At 46.6% G+C, this 20,603-nt stretch overlaps 1 protein-coding gene across 5 annotated transcripts in view; it reads left to right on the top strand.

Moving 5' to 3' along the window:
* LOC119961975 (RNA-binding motif, single-stranded-interacting protein 1-like) overlaps positions 1-20,603 on the top strand; it is a 320,074-nt gene that overhangs the window by 29,494 nt on the left and 269,977 nt on the right. Inside the window, exon 1 of one of the 5 annotated variants that reach the window (XM_038789651.1) lies at positions 7,604-7,920. The exons of the other annotated variants lie outside the window; for them this stretch is intronic. Within the exon in view, the coding sequence (XP_038645579.1) occupies positions 7,876-7,920 (45 nt within the window). The 5' untranslated portion in view covers positions 7,604-7,875. Of the gene's footprint in view, positions 1-7,603; positions 7,921-20,603 lie in introns of those variants that run through there. 5 annotated transcript variants of the gene reach the window in all.

Below are 20,603 nucleotides of genomic sequence, written 5' to 3'. Positions count from 1 at the left end.
TCTGCACCGGCCCTCTGAAAGAGCACCTTACCCATGTCCATTCCCCACTCTATCCCCTCAATCCCAGGTAACCTGCACAGCTTTGGACACTAAGGGGCAATTTTAGCATGGGCAATCTACCTAACCTAGATCTCTGTGGACTTGTGATGGTTTGTGAGGGTATGAGTTGAGAGTGTTGAGAAGTGTGACTTACCTTGGTGGAACAGAGGAAATAATTTGTTCTTTTCCTGCAATTGGTAGCTGTCCTCTTTTCCAGGTCACTGGCACGCACCACGTCCACCACCACCTGCCCTGTTGGATTTGCCACCTTGGATGAGGCTCTTCGTCCAGTGTGGGGGTAGACAACTTTGCCGCGGCCTCCACTGCGTCCAGCAGGTGCTCCAGAGAGGTATAATGAATTTGGGGCAGTATGTCTCTTCCATTTGGAAGCCATGACTTTCCAGCACCTTTCAATCCCTTAGAGAGTGCTAGTTCTGAGCAGGGGCAGCCTTTAAATATAGTATTTAGATTCCTGAAGGCCTGAGGTCACAGCGGAATGGGCGAATCAGAGGCTGCCCTGCCAGTGATCTGATGTGAAACCTGTGCCTCAACATTTTTTCAATCAAATGCAGCCCAATATAGCACAGAAAGGCATCATTGCCATTGGCGAGTCAAAGGCAGCTTTCCCACCCGATAACGAACGTTGCCAGTTTCTGGGACGATTCTGCCCTACGTCTTTGACCAACCTTTTGGTATTCTGACCTAATATCTCCTTCGGTGTGATGTTTTATAATATTTTTGTATCTGAAGGGCCATGGGATTTTTCATCACATTAAAGGTGCTATGCATAGAATCACAGAAGATAGGAGCAGCAGTAGGCTATTCGGCCCTTCAAGCCTGCTCTGCTATTCATTATGATCATGGCTGATTATCCAATGCAGTGACCTGTTCCCACTTTCCCCCAATATCCTTTAATCCCTTTAGCCCAAACTGCTATATGTAACTCCTTCTTGAAAACACATAATGTTTTGACCTCAACTGTTTTCTGTGCTAGAGTATTCTACAGGCTCACCACTCTCTGAGTGAAGAAATTTCCCCTCATCTCAGTCTTAAGTGGTTTACTCCATATCCTCAGACTGTGATCCCTGGTTCTGGACCCATCAACCATTGGGAACATTCTTCCTGCACCTACCCTGTTGGAATTTTATAGGTTTCTATGCCCCCCCCCCCCCCCCCCCCCCCCCCCCTCATTCTCCTAAACCTCAGCGGATATAATCCTAACCAACTCAATCTCTCCTCATACATCAGTTGCGCCATCCCAGGAATCAGTCTCGTAAGCCTTCGCTTCATTTTCTCAATAGCAAGAACATCCTTCCTCAGATAAGGGCCGCGATCTAACGGCTGTGCCGTGCCAGGCGCAGGATGCAAAGTGGCCGGTAAATCACATGAGAGGCCTCTCGCGAGATTTACCTGAATTGTTACGATTTGCAAGATCTTACGGGATCTCACGAGACATCACATCTGGATGCCGCTCACAATAGGCGGGACCCAGATTTGCATATTCGAGTATGCAGTCAGGACACTTGAATGTGCTCTCGCCAGAGTAACCGAAAACATGGGATTTAACCTGTCTGCCTTGGAGACCCTGAACGAGCACCATTTTGTACTGGTCTCCAGTAACGTGGACCAGGTGTATTAATATTATTTATTAGTGTCACAAGTGTAATGATATGTATATTGACTGGGATTTAAAGAGCCAACAAGTTAATGAGAATGCTTCTTACCAAGAGAGGGAACCACAGAACAGTCATATATATCATGTGACTAGGGGATTCTGGGATTAGAAGATGATCAGGAGTTAAGAGTTAGGAGAGAACTGGAAGAGGATCAGGCATAGAGAGCAGTTATATACTTGAGAGTTCTGTAAGTTAGAGGTAGTATAGTTTTATACAATAACCTTCTACTTTAGGAATGTGAACGAATCTTAGTTAGTTTTATAATTTTGTTCGTTAACAAAGCTTTGTGTTCTTTATTCAACCCTACACATCCGAGCCATCCAGGTAAAGCAGAATAGAGAATACAACAACAAGTAGGCTTACGGTAACACTGCAATGAAGTTAACTGTGAAAATTCCTAGTTGCCACATTCTGGCACCTGTTCGGGTACACGGAGGGAGAATTCAGAATGTCTAATTCACCTAACAAGCACGTTGTTCAGGACTTATGAGAGGAAACTGGAGCACCTGGAGGGAACCCACGCAGATACGGGGAGAACGTGTAGACTCTGCACAGACAGTGACCCAAGCTGGGAATCGAACCCGGGCCCCTGGTGCTGTGAAGCAACAGTGATAACCACTGTGCTACTATGTAGGAACACTTGTGGGGGTCTCCCAGGCAATTGGGGACCCCAGGTGGTTGGGCTGTGGGCAGGGTAGTACTATGACAGCACTGATGCCACCCGGGCACCATGGCACTGCCTGTCTGATGCCTGGGCACCATAATGGTGCCACCCTTGCACCGCCAGGGTGCCCAGAGGCCACTGCCAGGTTGGCAGGAACCCTGCCAGGGTGCCAGGCTGGTGGTGCCCAGATGGCATTTTTTGTGTGCCGGGGATCGGGTCCAGGGGTGCCCTGCCCTTATGAGGTGGGGTGTGGGGGCTCGATGACCTCTCGGTGACTCATTAGTGAAGGAAATGGGACTAAGTGTGGCCTTAGCGGGGCGTCCCTCGCAGAGTCCTGATGCAGAGTCCCCTTTAATAGCGGAGTCATTCTCGGCGCTGTCAGCACTGGGAAACACCAGCCTAAACGCGCTTGACATGGGACTCTGTTTCATTCCCGTTAAATTGTACCCAAGATAACCAAAACTGCACACAATATTCAAGATGGGATCTCACTAATGCCCTGTATAACTGCAGCAAGACATTCCTGCTCCTGTACTTAAATCCTCTCACTATGAACGTAACATGATATTTGCCTTCTTCACCGTCTGTTGCACCTGCATGCTTACTTTCAGCGACCGGTTCATTCCTACTCTTTGTTTCCTATCTGCCAACCAGTTTTCTATCCATCTCAGTACACTACCCCCAATCCTATGTGCTTTAATTTTATACACTAATCTCTTATGTGGGACCTTGTTGGCAGCCTTCTGAAAGTCCAAATAAACCACATCCACTGGCTCCCCCGCATCAACGCTATGAATTCCAGTAGATTTGTCAATCATGAATCCCCTTTCGTAAGTCAATGCTGACTCTGTCCAATCCTGCCATTGTTTTCCAACTGCTCTGCTATTAGATTTTTTATAATGGACTCTACCATTTTTCCTGCTACTGCCGTCAGGCTGACCAATCTATAATTCCCTTTTTTCTCTCTACCTGTCTTTTTAAATAGTAGGGGTTACATTAGAAACTCTCCATAGAAACTGTTTCAGAGTCTGTAGAATGATGCAAGGTGACCACCACTGCGTCAACTATTTCTAGAGCAACTTCCTTAAGTACTCTGGGATGTAGATTTCATGCCCTGGGGATTTATCGCCTTCAATCCCATCAATTTCTTTAACCCCATTTCCCTAAATATACAGATTGCCTTCAGTTCCTCCCTCTCACTAAATCCCATGTTCTCGAGCATTTCTGGAAGATTAATTGTGTTCTCCTTTGTGAAGACAGAATCAATGTAAGTATTTATTGGTCAGCGATTTCTTTGTTCCTCATGATAAATTCCCCTGTTTTTGACTTGTAAGGGACTTACATTTGCCTTCACCAAACCTTTTCTTTCCATACCTATAGAAGCTTTTAGAGTCAGTTTTTATGTTCCCACAAGCCTACTCTCGTTCTCCATTTTCCCCTTATTTTTCACCCAATTCATTTTTTTTCTAATTAAGGGACAATTCAGCATGGCCAATCCACCTAAACTGCACACCTTTGGATTGTGGGGACAAAACCCACGGAAAAACGGGGAGAATGTGAAAACTTGACACGGACAGTGACCCAGAGCCGGGATCGAACTAGGGACCTCGATGCAGCGAGGCAGCAGTGCTAACCACTGTGCCACCGTGCTGCCAGCCATTTTCCCCTTCTTAATCAATCCCTTTGTCCTGCTTTGCTGAATTCTAAACTGCTCCTAATCCTTGACTTTTGCTATTTTTTCTGGCCAATTTATACGTCTCTTCCTTGGATCTAATACTATTTCTAATTTCCCTTGTAAGCCATGGTTTGGCCACCTTTCCCATTTAATTTTTGTGCAAGACAAAAATGCAGTTATAGCTCACCAATATGCTCTTTGAATGTTTGCCATTGTCTACCCACCATCATCCCTTTAAGTAACATTCCCCATTCCATCATCCATCATAGTTTCCTTTATTTAGCTTCAGGACCCCATTCTCTGAATCAACTACTTCACTCTCCACCTTGATGAAGAATTCTATCATATTATGGTCGCTCATTCTCAAGGGGCGTCACACAACTAGATTGTAAATTATGCCTTTCTCTATGTAAATATAAGTTGATGCTGTTAACAGACATACTTTAGGATTCTTTCCCCACATCATTTTTCTACATATTAGTACAGATATCTTAAAGTGTGCAGTGGCCATTTTGGCTATCATTCTACTGGAGGAACTATCATGTATTGAAGTTCCAGGTAAATGATAAGAAGATACACTTTAAATTTTAAAAAAGTGAAAATATTAATTAATTAATAAAATGATATCATAAGAATCATAGCATAGTACAATGCAGAAAGAATCAGTTCTAGCCAGTGTGTGTGCATGACTCTTCCACTTTTCTGCTATTCCTCATATTTCTGCATTTTTATGTTGTTCAAGTAGTTGTCCCATCCTTTTTAAAGGCTGTAATTGAATCGGTACCCGCATCCTTATTGGGTAGTGCATCCTAAATCCTAACCATTTGTTGCATATAAATATTTTTTTCCCCTGTCCCCTCTGGTTCTTTTGCCAATTATCTGAACTCTGCCCCCTTGTTATTGACTGGCCCATCAGCCATTTGATCCTTCGTTTGTTTCTCATATATATGTCTGCATCAGTGGAGATTTCATAAAGATATTCAAAATGCTGAAACGTTTTGATGGAGTAGACGGGGAAAAACTGTGAGGAGTGTTAGTAACCAAAGGACACAGATTTAACATAATTGACAAATGAACCAGTGAAAGATGAGAATCATTTATGCTTAAGGTAAGATCTGTAATGCACTGCTCGAAAGGGCAGAAACAGGATATGTACTTGAAAAGGAAAATACATTTACAGGGCTGTATGAAAAAGTGAGGGAATACTGGTTACTGGCTAGCTCTTTCAAATAATTGGTGCTGGCATAATGGGCTGAAAGGCATTCTTCTGAGCTATTTGATTTTATGCTTGTGATCTAGAGTACTGAAATATAGTCAGTGTCATAGAATCCTGACAGTGTAGAAGGAGGCCATTTAGCCCTTCATGTCTGCACCGAGCCACTGAAAGAGCACCCTACTTTCACTATCTTGTAACCCCACCTAACCACTGGATACTATGGGACAATTTAGCATGGTCAATCCACCTAACACATCTTTGAACTGTGAGAGGAAATCCACACAGACATAGGGAGAGCATGCAAACTCCACACAGACAGTCACCCAAGGCCAGAATGAGACCCGGGGCCCTGCCGCTGTGAGGCAGCAATGTTAACCACTGCCAACGGCATGTATATTGCATTTTGTAAAAAGTCAAAATAGCAAAACTAACTTGAACGTGAGGCGATTATTGTGTTTCCTCTCCTCTTCAGACTCCCACTTTACATGCTAAGGGTGAAATTAAAGTAGAAATGAAAGGAAAGGGAAAATGCTGGAAAATCTCAGCAAGTCTGGCAGCATCTGTAGGGAGAGAAAAGAGCTAACGTTTCGAGTCCGATGACTCTTTGTCAAAGCATCCGCAGTATTTTGCTTTTATCCAGTAGAAATGAAAGTACTGCTCCAATCTTTCTCCCCATGTCTGCGTGGGTTTGAGTGCTCCGGTTTCCTCCCACCGTCCAAAGATGTGGTTAGGTGGATTGGCCATGCTAAATTGCACCTTAAGTGTCCAAAAGGTGGGGTTACTGGGTTATGGGGATAGGGTGGAGGTGTGGGCTTAAGTAGGCTTCTCTTTCCAAGGGCCGGTGTAGACTCGATGGGCTGAATGGCCTCCTTATGCACTGCAGGGATTCTATGAATCTCAGTTTTAATGTTTTAAGGGCAAAGGACAATACATTCACCTAGTAAAGCTGAGACTTTTTTTGTTCAAAGAAATATCAGGTTTTGGGCTGATTAGGCCACACCAATTGATGGCAGGGCAAAGTCTATTAGGGGCAGTGATGGAGGGGTGGGCAATATCATATTTTTGAAATGTGGCCACAAAAAGAAAAGGTTGGTTGCTCAGCAGCAAGTATTACATCATTTTGTACTACACAGAATGAGCTGAATCACAGGAAAAGGAACTAAGATCCAGTGTTTTCAATGAATCATAATGCTGCATAGTATATCATTTGCAGAGGACTCCATATTCCTAATGGAAATTTTGGTTTAGTTCCTAAGCTGCACATGACCACAGAATGTTTTATATTTCTTTTTTTTTTAAATTTTAGATTACCCAATTATTTTTTCCAATTAAGGGGCAATTTAGTGTGGCCAATCCACCTACTCTGCACATTTTTGGGTTGTGGGGGCGAAACCCACGCAGACACGGGGAGAATGTGCAAACTCCACACGGACAGTGACCCAGAGCCGGGATCGAACCTGGGACCTCAGTGCCGTGAGACGGTTGTGCTAACCATTAGGCCACCGTGCTGCCCTATGTTTTATATTTCTGATAATAACTGATCTTTCTTTGAAAATCTTATTTTTACCTTACACCCTGGTGGTAGTTTTGGATTATGATTTCAGAGTTAAATCTTTGCCATAATATTTGCAAACTTAAGAAGTACTTTTGTTCCTTTGTCATCGCCTGATGTGGATACTTGTTTTTACATGTTCACTCCAGAACAGATTTGTGTGATGTGCACCTTGAAAGAGGCAGAGCTGTTTGCTTTGAACTGGCGAGTGGTTTACAGTATTTTAAATCATCTTAATTACACGAATATGGCAATAAATTCATTTTTTTGGTTGGGTACTTTTTTTCCAAACTATACACATACAATCACTACTTCAATCATTCCGTTTAGAGTTGCTGCCAGTAAATATGTTTATTAGCTTGTTCAATAATGAGTTTTCTGTTTATTTAATTTTTACAAATTGATCCATTTACATTCCTTTTAATTGCACTCCTTTTTAATCCTCCTTCTAAAAAGGTTTTGCGTGTGCTCAGATAAGCTGCTCCAACTCTGCCTTTTGGAGCACAGGCAGATCTGATGGTTAGCATGTGGAATGCGAAGCATTTATGCTGGAGCCAACCATTTTACTTAGAGGATAGCTTGATTTCTAGTTAGTAAGCTAAGAATTGGAAGGAATTTTTTAAAAATGGAGATTGTAAACGCAATTTTATTTTCTAGTAGTTAGCTAAAGAGAAGTAAACTCAATTTAACAACTGTACAGAGTAAAGTTATTGGAGATTTGCTTAGTATTCTGACACCCCTATCTTTATTTTGATTGTCGGCGAGGCCACAGTAGGTGGGACCATTGCTGCTGAGAACCATAAGCCAGATCAATGAAGTATAGTTGCGATTGAAACTAAGTTACATTGTCACAAAACTTGGCAGCCTGATTTGATAAGCAAGAAGTGACTCCAGGAAGGTTCACGCTGGTCAAAGGAATCGGAGGGAATTTTCCGTCCGTTCATTGGCATTGTACTCCAAATGGTTTAACGTTCCGTCTTGTAGATACATTTTGCATAAAGAATACTTCTGTTTGTTGCCTAACAACTTTGGAGAATTGTTACGTTTCGAAGAATGATTTTTCCAAACAATCCTGTGAGAAACCCATCTCACAAACAGGTGGGATTTAATTTTTTCTTATTTCGAAACCACAGCTTACTACTAAAGTTGCCGACTTGTCTGGATTGTGCTATTTCATACAGGTCTGCAGATACTGTGCGCAGACGAGTGATATATCATAAATGCCAATTAGTGTTGTAATGGCTTTGGCTATTTCCGGTTTAAGACTCAGCAACATTTAATACTACTACGTTAATGCGCAAAATGAACAGTTCCTGATGTCAAATACAGTACAAGCATAAGGCGAGAAAAGTCTGAATTGTGCAGCTTTTATCATGTAATGTATGACTCCAGACCTAATACCTTTTACATAAGGCTTGAAGACCACGAGATGTACATTGCTGTGAAATGCCCCTTTTCTGTTAACCCTTTCATCACACGAGAACAAAATTTCCATTACAGCAAATAGCACTTCTTGGTGAAGAATGCTTCCCAGTAAGGAAAAGGAGTTAATATTAACGAGTAGTATACAATGTCTGTTGCGCGCAACGATTCTATACTGTGGAAATTAGTACAGAAAAGGAAATGTAAAACAGTGCACTCGGTATGGTTTGTTATTTAAATTCCACAGACATAAAATGGCAGTCTGAACGTAAAGCACTGTACATCTGGAATCAAGTTTCAGTGATCCCAATATAGTGGTGAGTCATAGCTCGGAAAGCATTCGCTACATCTTTAAACTTTCAGCTTAAAACAAAAGAAATATTGATCTTGCAAAAGACTGGGAGAGCTATCTCTTTCAGCTCTACTGAGAATACTCTATTGATTAGATTTGCTGGTTACATAAATGAAACATCCAGTATTTGCCAGACTTTTGAATATGTGTATATTAGTTCTCCTTTTCCTTTTATTTACTGCAAATAATTTGTATGTAGAAGTTTTCTTTGAATGATAGACTTATCCGTACTTTTTTTCAGTTTCTGAAAATTATTTTGTTAATTGGTCTTGTTGCTTTAATCGCCACCGTGATCCTCAGTAAAGCCTTCAATAAAGGAAAGAAAAATTAAAAATGCCTCGCCAAGTATAAAAGCCATGAAAAAGTAACATAAATTAAATAGAGATAAAATAGGTGAGCAATATGAATTTTTTTGTAAAGATAATATAAATTACATTAATTGAATGTTTCATCAATCGCACATTTTATGATGTTCTATTGTGATGAAAGATGATCACGGATCTTATCGTTTCATGGAGTAATTATACCCTACAATTGGAAACTTAACAAAAATGTCATATACCACTGTGCATTTTAGTGAACATCAGCTAATTTAAAAGACCAATCATTTAACCTATTTGCAAATAGTTTGTAAATTTGTAAACCTGGAATTCCAATAGGTGTGTTTATGTAGTGTTTGGCACTGCCCATGATGATGGTGAATTTTGATCCATTTTAAGTTTCTGTAAAAGTATAATATTTTAAGGAAGCAAATATGGTTTGTATTTAGAAAGAGACATGTACAAACTTTTTTCAGAGCTTACAAGCTTTTCAGTGTCATGGAGCATTTACATTTGGGTACAATTTTCAGAAAGCCATTCCTATTCCTCGAAGTCGACACCGAGTTGCTGTTTCCTTGCCCAATTGAATAGGTTTCATTTTCGCAAATGGAATTGTAATTCCAATTAAGTGCAGCTTGATTATTAAACTGTTAGCTCAATTTAGCTTTTACTCTAAATGTAAATATTTTTGGCATTTGGACCACAGCAAATCAGTCTTCAAACTAAATAATCAGTTTATTTGTATTTCAGTTTTGACACTTCAGAAATGGAATTCTTCTTTTGATTAAAATCACGAGTAAAGACTAAGTTTTCTCTGACACTGCCTCATTGACAAAATAGCATTTTCAGAAACTGTATATTTCAAAACTACAATTCTGTAATTCCAATTGTGAAATATGCTGTTTCCCATTTTTCCCAGAGGAAGAATTTCACTTTCCTAAAGTACATGTGTAATTTGCAACAACACATGCCTTTGCTGCTTCGTACATAAAAGTATATTTGCTGTCACAACAGTTCAGGGTGGTTGCATTGAACCGAGTAAAGCTTTTGAGGGTGAGGTCTATAACTGGAATGGCCGTGTATTTTGTTTGCGGATGTGACTAACACTGCTGGTCTGGAGCTTGCTGATAAGATGCTTCTTTTTTCATACTGCAATCTATAGATTGAAAGGCCTGAATAGGCTGACAAGAGCCAGGAAAACAAACAGGCTTTCAGTACTCAAATGACCAAGGAAGCAGTCAATGTGAGGGCACTGCACTGACATGAAGTCCAGGGCATGCATTGGCATTTCATTCAAAGGTTCCTTTTGTCCACATTTAAAGCTCAGAGTGAATTGCTTCATACATAGGACTTGTTACACTATTGGACAACCAGAGGCTTCATTTTGGCTTTTCTGTATCTGTGTGTACTTTTTAAATTGGCTTTGTTTCCAATTATTCAAAGCATAAAAGAGTATCGCTGCTAAGAACAATGCAATATTTTCTGGTTCCTTTATGTTAGTTAAGTGGTAGACAATTTGGGGTAGACAGGCATAGAAATAAATGAATCAAAATTGTGGTTAGTTGTAACAAGTAAGTTACCAGCAACCAACTAAACAAATTTGATCATTGCTCCAACAAGTAACTATTTCTGGCCTTGTCTATACTTGTGCATCTTTTGCTTTCAAGTAATATATTGAAACTTTGCCCATTTGTTGCTCTGCTGATCAATCTATCAAACTGCGCAAAAGAAAATGTGAAAGGGGATTTGACTCTTGGGCAATTTAAAAAGATACAAATTGGAATCTGTTAAAACAAATGCTGTTTCTGAAATTTGTGACTTTGACTTTGATTTTGGGAAATTCTAAAATGTTTTGTACATCAGAAAAGGTTATGCGTATGTTGGTTATAAATCTGCCAAGTCGTTTATTTCACTGGTGTGAACCAGTTGTACTTTGGTGCTAACTGGCCAATGTGTTTTTACTTGAGATAAATCTGCATTTCAACCGAGCTGAGGAGAAGTGCCAATGAGGAATTTAGCAACGTGACTCGATGTTTGGTCTAACAGGGAGCTAATGTGTACATACCTTTTGTGACAAATCTATGTTTTTGTTTGAAATGACAGAACACAAAATTTAGGAAACTAAAGATCTTCCTAATATTCATGAGTCGCCTGGCATGACGAATAATCTTATCAAAGATTTTATGTATGAATTTTTCAATATAGTGATATTTCTTTTATTTTATCTTAATTTTAACATATACACAGGTGGTATTATTTTGGTTGGTCAGCGGTACATAAAATATGTGGGTGAGTATCTGTTGATGCTGTCAGACATTGTGAGCTAGGGTGCGGTCAATTCCAGCCCGAAAAATATCCAAAGTCATTGGTCCTTGGCAGCCCAATAATTACAGTCACCAGGGGCGGGATTCTCCCCTACCCGGCGTAGTGGAGTGGCGCCAACCACTCCGGCGTCGGGCCTCCCCAAAGGTGCGGACTTCTCCGCACCTTTAGGGGCCAAGCCCTCACATTGAGGGGCTCGGCCCGCGCCGGAGTGGTTGGCACCACGCCGACTGGCGCCAAAATCGGCACAACGGCCTTTGACGCCCGGCGCCGGGGCTGGCCGAAAGGCCTTCGCCGGTTTCGCGCATGCGCCGGTGCGTCAGCTGGCGCTGACGTCACCACCGGCGCATGCGCGCTGGGGGGTTCTCTTCCGCCTCCGCCATGGTGGAGGCCGTGGTGGCGGCGGAGGAAAAACTGTGCCCCCACAGCACTGGCCCGACCCCGATCGCGGACCTGGCCACCGTGGGGGCACCCCTCGGGGTCCGATCGCCCCGCGACCCCCCGAGGACCCCGGGGGCCCACTCGCGTCGCCGATCCCGCGGCCACCAGAGGTGATTCAAACCACGGCGGCGGGAATGGCCTCTCAGCGGCGGGACTTCGGCCCACCGCGGGCCGGAGAATCGCTGCAGGGGGCTCGCCGATCGGCGCGGAGGTCACGCTGATCGGCGGGGCGTGATTCCCGCCCCCTCCAATTCCCGGGTGGCACGGCGGGGCGGGATTTTCACCGGCCCCGGGCGATTCCCGACCCTGCGGGGGGTCGGAGAATTTCGCCCCAGGTTTGTAAATTTAAACACAAATTACTTTTTATTTGTAACAAGAACTATAATGACATATGCAGCAAATACAATTGGTTAACTATAATCTAATTCCTAATCCTCTTCTTTAACCTGTCCCCACCCTTTATACACACACAAAAGACCCACAAACACAAGAGGAGAGGAGATGGGTGTAAAAAGAAAGAGAAGTAATATATAAGGGTTTTTGTTTCAAATGGTTGTTTACAGCACACTGTCCTTCAAAACAGGCTTTCAGGTCGAGATTTTTGCTTTCAAGTCTGTAATGGGTTTCACTGAGATTCATTCAGGTCTCTTCAATTCAGAAATACAGCAACTCACAGCCTTTCTGACGAGGGAGAGAGAGCAGGTCTTTGTCGCCCAGCATTCAGGACTCAAACTGAGATCCTTGGGTCTCTGGAAATCATTCCACTTGAATAGGATCCAAACACCACCTGTTACCATGCAGAATACAGCCTTTTGACCAATTCATTGGCCACCTGCCAACCAATCAAATCCAGGCTCTGTGAAACTCGAGCACAAGGACAGCACAAAGGTGATAAAACAGTCATCTGTTATCACATTACCAACACGTCTTTATAATGATAATCTTTATTGTCACAAGTAGACTTATATTAACACTGAAATGAAGTTGGGTCGCCACATTCCACGCCTGTTCAGGAACAGAGGGAGAATTTAAAATGACCAAATGACCGAACAACACGTCTTTCGGAACTTGTGGGAGGAAACCGGAGCGCCTGGAGGAAACTCACGCAGACACGGGGAAAACGGGCAGACTCCGCACAGATAGTGACCCAAGCTGGCAATCAAACCTGGGACCTTGGTGCTATGAAGCAACAGTGCTAACCACTCTGCCCAAACTGGAAAAGCTTTACTCCAAATGAACCAACATCAGTGGACATATACGCTTGATGCTCCAGATCCACCAGGATGCTGTTGTGAGATTCTGATCTTTTATCAGTCGGGTAGCAGAGTTCAGTTGGTGGAGCTCCTATTGCTAATTTTGTTTGACCTAGCGAAATAGATTACCTTGTCTCCCAGATCCAAAAGGTACCTTCCTCTCCTTGGGGCTTTTTGGCTTGGGTATCGAGGCCATCTGCCGAGGTCTCCAGCAGCTATATGTCTGCTCCATTTCCACTTCCCAGTTCTCTGGCTTCCACAAGAGGCTTTGAGTGGCCCTACACGTAGTTTTGACTTCCCAGGTCTGCCACTCATTAGTACTGGACTCCTCTTTGCTGCTGCACACACTAACCTGCCAAAGGCACTGCTCCGTACATGAAGAGACCCACAGGCCTGACCAGTTCCCCTGCTCTTCCACTATCACAGCATGCTGGCGGAGGTCCAACTACACACTTCTGTGCTTGAGTTGCCATCTCAGCAACTACATACATCGCAGTTGACTGTTTGTTTATTGAGCAATTGTGTGATCAGGTTCGATTGAGCTACAATAGTCAGCACATTCCAATCCACTTTGGTGGCAGCATTACCTTTGTTCATCATCAATCTGGGCTGATATCCTGAATTTGCTTGAGATGATGACCTCGGCTCCTCCCCTGAAATGGCACTTTCAGTATGATCCCCAAAGACTGGTCAACAGAGAGTTCTAGATTGGTTGTGTATTCAAGGACCGCATCGTCAGCAGCATTTGTTGCTTGAGTTGCAGCCTCCCTGCTTGATGTCTCAGTATCTTAGTCCCGCGTCCGGAGTAGGCCCTGTCACATTAGACGCCCCCACTTCCCTGAATTCATGACACACCCATTCCAGGATTCCCAGTCACTATCTGACTCCTCTTCATCTGAGCGTTGTCAGAGGCACTACAGGTTCAGGTTCAGTGATTAAATGGGTTTCATGCCCCCACGTTGTCCACCAGACTTCTGACATTAAGGAACTCCCCTGCGGTTGCCCTTCAGCGCCAGGTTTGACACCATGGGTATCAAGATGCTTCACTGCTTTGGCTGAAGTACATCCTGCACAGTTCTGGCAGTTGTTGGAAATACTGGCAACCATTTCTGGGCAGGTAACACCACTTTTCTGTCAGCACAGCTTATGTCTTCTGTCTGTTTATGGAGTGCTCTCATCGCTTGAAGCTTGAGATTTCCAGGAAGGATGAGTTGCTTCACCTCTCGACCGTTGTCACAGACCAGCCAATTGAAAACACTGTCTTCTTCCCTCATCCTCTTCCAGCACCTTGGGAGTTTACATGCCAATTTGGACTCCTTCATTAAGCAGCATCAGGTCGGTGGATATTTAGTCTCCCAGCAGAAATGAAGATGTCTCCATCGGTCAGTTGAAGCCGCCTCTTTTGAGGCGAATGCAAAAGTGAAACGTTAAGTGGTTCTACCCCTCTGGGTCAGATTTGGATCTCCATCATAAACTCGTTTGTGACACGTTGGTGTATGAATTATTCCATTTGCTTGAAGATTAGACGTGGCATCAGCTGCGGTTCTCTCTAAACTGGCAAAATGGATTACCTTCCATGGGTAATCGTCTGGCTAAGGGCCTCAGTGTGTTAATTACCTTTGCCGGGCCTTTCGAGTTGGAGAGGAGGAATGTAGTTGTGCTGGCTGGGGCCACCATTCCTGCTTGTCGTGGGGTCTGAGGTTACTGAGGGCAGTTTCACTAGAGTGCCCTACCCTGTTAGAAGCCCAGCATTTCTTGGAAGCAACTTGGGAGTTTTTTTTTGGAGGTAGGAAAGCAAGGAAAGGATTAGTGCTTGATGTGCAGCAAGCTACTCCTTATATCTCCTCCACAGACTTGATTAGGGAACTTAGGGGGCAGTGACCACAATGCGATAGAATTTACCCTGCAGTTTGAGAGGGAGAAGCTAGAATCAGATGTAACGGTAATATAATTAAATAAGGGTAATTAAAAAGACATGAGGGAGGAGCTGGCCAGAGAGATTGGAAGGGGAGCCGAGCAGGGAAGACAGTGGAATAGCAATGGCAAGCATTTTTGGGAGTTATTCAGGAAACACAACAGAAATTCATGCCACGGAGGAGGAAACCTGCTGACGGGAGGATGAGGCAACAATGTCCACAAGGGAAGTCAAGGACAGCATAAAAGCTAAAGAAAAAGCAGACAAAATGGCGAGGATTAGTGGGAAGCCAGGGTATTGTGAAGCCTTTAAAAGCGAGCAGTAGACAATTAAAAAAGTAATAAGTGGGGGGAGAAGATGAAATATGAGTGCGAGCTAGTTAGTAATATAAAAGAAGATGGGAAGAGTTTTTATCAATGCATAAAAGGTAAGAGAGAGGCAAGAAGAGTCATTGGATCACTGGAAAATGAGGCTGGAGAAGTAGTAATAGTAAACAAAGAAATGGCAGAGGGACTGAATAGTTACTCGATGGGTCCAGTGGCCTAATTCTACTCCTATGTCTTATGGTCTTATGAACTCCATCTGCTCCCTCTTGATGAGGCCCCTGAATGCCATGACCAGCTGTGTCCTTGATCCAGTCCTTGGCTACCGATACCTCCAGTCTTCCCCCAAATCTGTCCGGCTTCCTAAGAGTTGGTGTCCTTTCTTGTGTTAAAGGAGGGTACACTGGAAGTCACTTCCTGATCACCACTTAGAGACTCTCAGTTTCATCCTGAGAAGCTAGTGCCTCGGCTAGAGCGACAACTACTTTGGCTTCCCTTGCAGACTTGGTCAGTTCCAGTTCTTTCACCATCTGCTCTACCTTGGCCAGTCACAATTCCATTTTGTCTGCCATGATTTGGTGCCTGTTTTGTGGAATCCCCCTTCTGACGACTAGATGCTAACTAGATGGACTGCGCAAGGGAACCTATAAAACAAGGATTCATTTATTCTCCCGGCATCAAATCTTTATAAACATTAATGGAAAACTTAACTCAGGGAAACAAACGACATTTGCGGTTGTCGCTCCAAACCAACCAGCGTACTGTTGAGAGCTTAATTATTATTTTTTAAAAAAAAATAATTTTAATTCAAATTTTCACAAAATATCAATAACAGAAAATACTAAGGACAGAAAGAACACCCCCCCCCCCCCCCCCCCCCCCGTGTATGCAAAGAAGAAATAAATTAACACCCGTCATTAGCAAAGAACAAATATACATGTCCCTTCAGCCCAAAACAAAGAGACGACTTCCCCTCCCCCCCGGGTTGCTGCTGCTGCTGGCCTTTTTCTACCGTTCTGCCAGGAAATCTAGGAGTGGTTGCCACCTCATGAAAAACCCCTGCACTGATCCCCTTAGGGCAATTTCACTCCAATTTAATAAACCCCACCATGTCAGTGATCCAGGCCTCCGCGCTTGGGGGCCTCGCAGCCTTCCACTGAAGAAGAATCCTCCACCGGGCTACTAGGGACGCAAAGGCCAGAATGGCCTTTCGCCTCCTGCACTCCCGGCTCCACTGCAACCCCAAATATTGCGAACCCCCAGCCTGGATTGACCCTGGATCCTACCACCCTCGGCACCGTCTTTGCTACGCCCTTCCAGCGCTGGGCATGCCCAAAACATATGGGCATGGTTTGCTGAGCTCCCTGAGCACCTAATACACCTGTCCTCGCTCCCAAAGAACCGGCTCATCCTTGTCCCGGTCATGTGAGCCCTATGCAGCACCTTAAACTGTATGAGGCTAAGCCTTGCACAAGAAGAGGAGGAGTTCACCCTTCCTAGGGCGTCCGCCCACGTCCCCATCTCAATCTCCTCACCCAGTTCCTCCTCCCATTTACCCTTCAGCTCCTCCACCGAGGCCTCGTCTACCTCCTGCATCACTTGGTACGCCGCCGAGATCCTCCCCTTTCCAACCCACACCCCCCCGAGAGCACCCTGTCCTGGACCCCATGCGGCGGCAGCAGAGGGAACTTCGCCACCTGCCGCCTGACAAACGCCCATACCTGCATGTACCCCTGGTGGAGCCTGAACTTCCCTTCCAGCTCACCCAGGCTCGCAAACTTCCCGTCTACAAACAGGTCCCTCAACCTCCTACACCTGCCCTGTACCAGCTCAGGAACCCGCCATCAATTCTCCCCGGGACAAACCGGTGGTTCCCCTGTATGGGAACCCCATCGAAGCCCCCACCTCCCCCTGTGCTGTCTCCATTGCCCCCAAATTTTTAGGGTAGCCGCCACCACTGGGCACGTGGTGTACCTCGTTGGAGGGAGCGGCAGCGGCGCCGTTACCAGTGCCTCTAGGCTCGTGCCCACACAGGACACCATCTCCATCCTCTTCCATGCTGCCCCTTCCCCGTCCATTACCCACTTACGCACCATTGCTGCGTTGGCAGGCCAATAATACCCACAGAGATTGGGCACCGCCAGCCCCCCCATATCCCTGCCCCGCTCCAAGAACACCCTTCTCACCCTCGGTGTCCCATGCGCGCACACAAACCCCGTAATGCTCCTGTTAATCCGACTGAAAAAGGCCTTCAGGATAAGGATGGGGAGGCACTGGAACAGGAACAGAAATCTCGGGAGCACCGTCATCTTGACTGACTGCACCCTACCCGCCAGAGACAGCGGCAGCATGTCCCACCTCTTAAACTCCTCCTCCATTTGCTCCACCAGCCTTGTGAGTTTAAGCTTATGCAAGGCCCCCCAGCTCCTGGCCACCTGGACGCCCAAGTACCTGAAGCTCCTCTCCGCCCTTTTTAGTGGGAGCCTACCAATCCCCCCCTCCTGGCCCCCGGGTGTACAACGAACAGCTCGCTCTTCCCCAAGTTGAGCTTGTACCCTGAGAAATCCCCAAATTCCCTGAGAATCCTCATCACCACCGGCATTCCCCCCACCGGGTCCGCCACAGACAACAATAGGTCATCCGCATAGAGCGACACTCGGTGCTCCTCCCCACCCCGGACCAGCCCCCTCCAGTTCCTCGACTCCCTCAGCGCCATGGCCAGGGGTTCAATTGCCAGCGCAAAAAGCAGGGGGGACAAGGGACACCCCTGCCTTGTCCCTCGGTATAACCGAAAATACTCCGACCTCCTCCTATTCGTGGCCACACTCGCCATCGGGGCCTCATATAACAGCCTCACCCACCTGACAAACCCCTCCCCAAACCCGAACCTTTCCAGCACCTCCCACAAGTACCCACACTCAACCCTATCAAAGGCCTTCTCCGCGTCCAACGCCACCACTATCTCCGCTGCCCCTTCTACCGCCGGCATCATTATAACATTCAAGAGCCTCCGTATGTTAGTGTTCAGCTGCCTCCCCTTCACAAATCCAGTTTGATCCTCGTGGATAACCTGCAGCACACAGTCCTCTATCCTCGTGGCTAAAATCTTTGCCAACAGCTTGGCGTCTACATTTAAGAGTGAGATCGGCCTGTATGACCCACACTGCAGGGGATCCTTGTCCCACTTAAGGATCAAGGAAATCAGCGCCCGAGACATCGTCGGAGGCAGAGCCCCCCTTCCCTTGCCTCGTTGAAGGTCCTAACCAACAGGGGGCCGAACAGGTCTGCATACATCTTATAGAATTCGACCGGGAACCCATCCGGCCCCAGCGCCTTCCCCGACTGCATGTTCCCTATCCCTTTGACCAGCTTGTCCAGCTCAACCGGCGCCCCCAGTCCCTCCACCTGTCCCTCCTCCACCCTTGGGAATCTGAGCCGGTCCAAAAAGCGCCCCATCCCCCCCTCCTCTGCTGGGGGTTCGGACCGATACAGTTCCTCATAAAAGTCCCTGAAGACCCCATTAATGTCTACCCCCCTTCGCACCACATTTCCTCCCCTATCCTTAACTCCACCAATCTCCCTGGCCGCATCCCGCTTTCGGAGCTGGTGTGCCAGCATCCTGCTCGCCTTCTCCCCATACTCATACACCGCTCCTTGTGCCTTCCTCCACTGAGCTTCCGCCTTTCTGGTGGTCAGCAAATCGAGCTCAGCCTGGAGACTACGCCGCTCCCTCAGCAATCCCTCCTCCGGAGCCTCCGCGTATCTCCTGTCCACCCTCACCATCTCCCCCACCAGTCTCTTCCTCTCTCTCTGCTCTCTCTTCTCCTTGTGGGCTTGAATGGAGATCAACTCTCCCCTAACCACCGCCTTCAGCACCTCCCAGACCGTCCCCACTTGGACCTCCCCATTGTCATTGGTCTCCAGGTACCTCTCAATACATCCTCGAACCCGCCCGCCCACCTCCTCGTCCGCCAACAGCCCCACCTCTAAGCGCCAAAGCGGGCGCTGGTCTCTCTCCTCCCCCAGCCCGAGATCCACCCAGTGCGGGGCATGGTCAGAAATGGCTATCGCCGAATACTCAGCATCTTCCACCCTCGCAATCAGTGCCCTACTCACAATGAAAAAATCAATCCGGGAATAGGCCTTATGCACATCTTCATAGAATTTACAGTGCAGAATGGGAGAAGTATGAAAATTCCCTGGCCCTCGGCCTCGCAAACCTCCATGGATCCACCCCTCCCATCTGGTCCATAAACACCCTCAACACCTTAGCCGCCGCTGACCTCCTACCCGTCCTGGATCTGGATTGATCCAGTGGCGGATCCAGCACCGTGTTGAAATCCCCCCCAATTATCAGGCCTCCCGCCTCCAAATCTGGAATCCGGCCCAACATGCGCCGCATGAAACCCGCATCGTCCCAATTCGGGGCGTATACATTGACCAGCACCACCCGCTCCCCCTGCAGCTTACTGCTTACCATCACATACCTCCCGCCGCTGTCTGCCACCACATTCGACGCCTCAAACGACACCCTCTTCCCCACCAGGATCGCCACCCCCCCGATTTTTTGCATCCAGCCCTGAATGAAACACCTGGCCTACCCACCCCTTCCTCAATCTAACCTGATCCGCCACCTTCAGGTGCGTCTCCTGAAGCATGGCCACATCCGCCTTCAGCCCCATTCAGGTGCGCAAACACGCGGGCCCGTTTGACCGGCCCATTCAGTCCCCTCACATTCCAGCTAATCAGCCGGATCAGGGGGCTACCTGCCCCCCCTCCCCCGTCGACTAGCCATTACACTTCCTCAGTCCGCCACGTGCCCGCGCCCCCCGCTCAGCCCATTCCCCACGGTGACAGAGCCCCATCCAAACCCCCTCCACATGCAGCAGCTCCTTCTCGGCCATTCTAGCAGCAACCCGGTACCCCCCCCATTCCTCCCCCCCCCACAAGCCTACCCACCCCCCCTCCCCTCCAAGCTAGCCCCCCCCCCCCCAGCTGCGTAACCCCTTCCATTGTACTTCTGTAAGTCAGCCGACTCCTGCTGACCCCGGCTGCTCCCGCCACCCCAATAACCCCCCCAGTGCAACACAACCACCGCGCCCCCCACCCCCCAGTGCTGGCCCCGCCCGCTGCTCCTCCAGGGCGGGAGAGGAGCCCGTGTTTCCATCCCGAGCCCCCCCCGACCCAACACGCGGGAAAAGACGGGCACATGACCCAACAGGACCGCGAACCACTCCCAAACTCTCAACCCGTGAAAAAAACAGACATGACAAAACGCCCAAGTAAACAGATAACAGTCCCAAAAAGCGAAAAAGCAGAACAGCAAAAGACATCATTAAATAGAAGCGAAAGGATACCAAGGAGGACAAAGCCTCCGGGCTGTGTACAACGCTCTCCAACCCCCAGTCCTCAGTTCGAGTCCAGCTTCTTTGC

The sequence above is a fragment of the Scyliorhinus canicula genome, chromosome 2 (assembly GCF_902713615.1).
Source record: "Scyliorhinus canicula chromosome 2, sScyCan1.1, whole genome shotgun sequence".
Taxonomy (NCBI): domain Eukaryota; kingdom Metazoa; phylum Chordata; class Chondrichthyes; order Carcharhiniformes; family Scyliorhinidae; genus Scyliorhinus; species Scyliorhinus canicula.
Note: the sequence above shows the minus strand (reverse complement) of the source record. Positions and strands in the feature narration are given on the sequence as shown.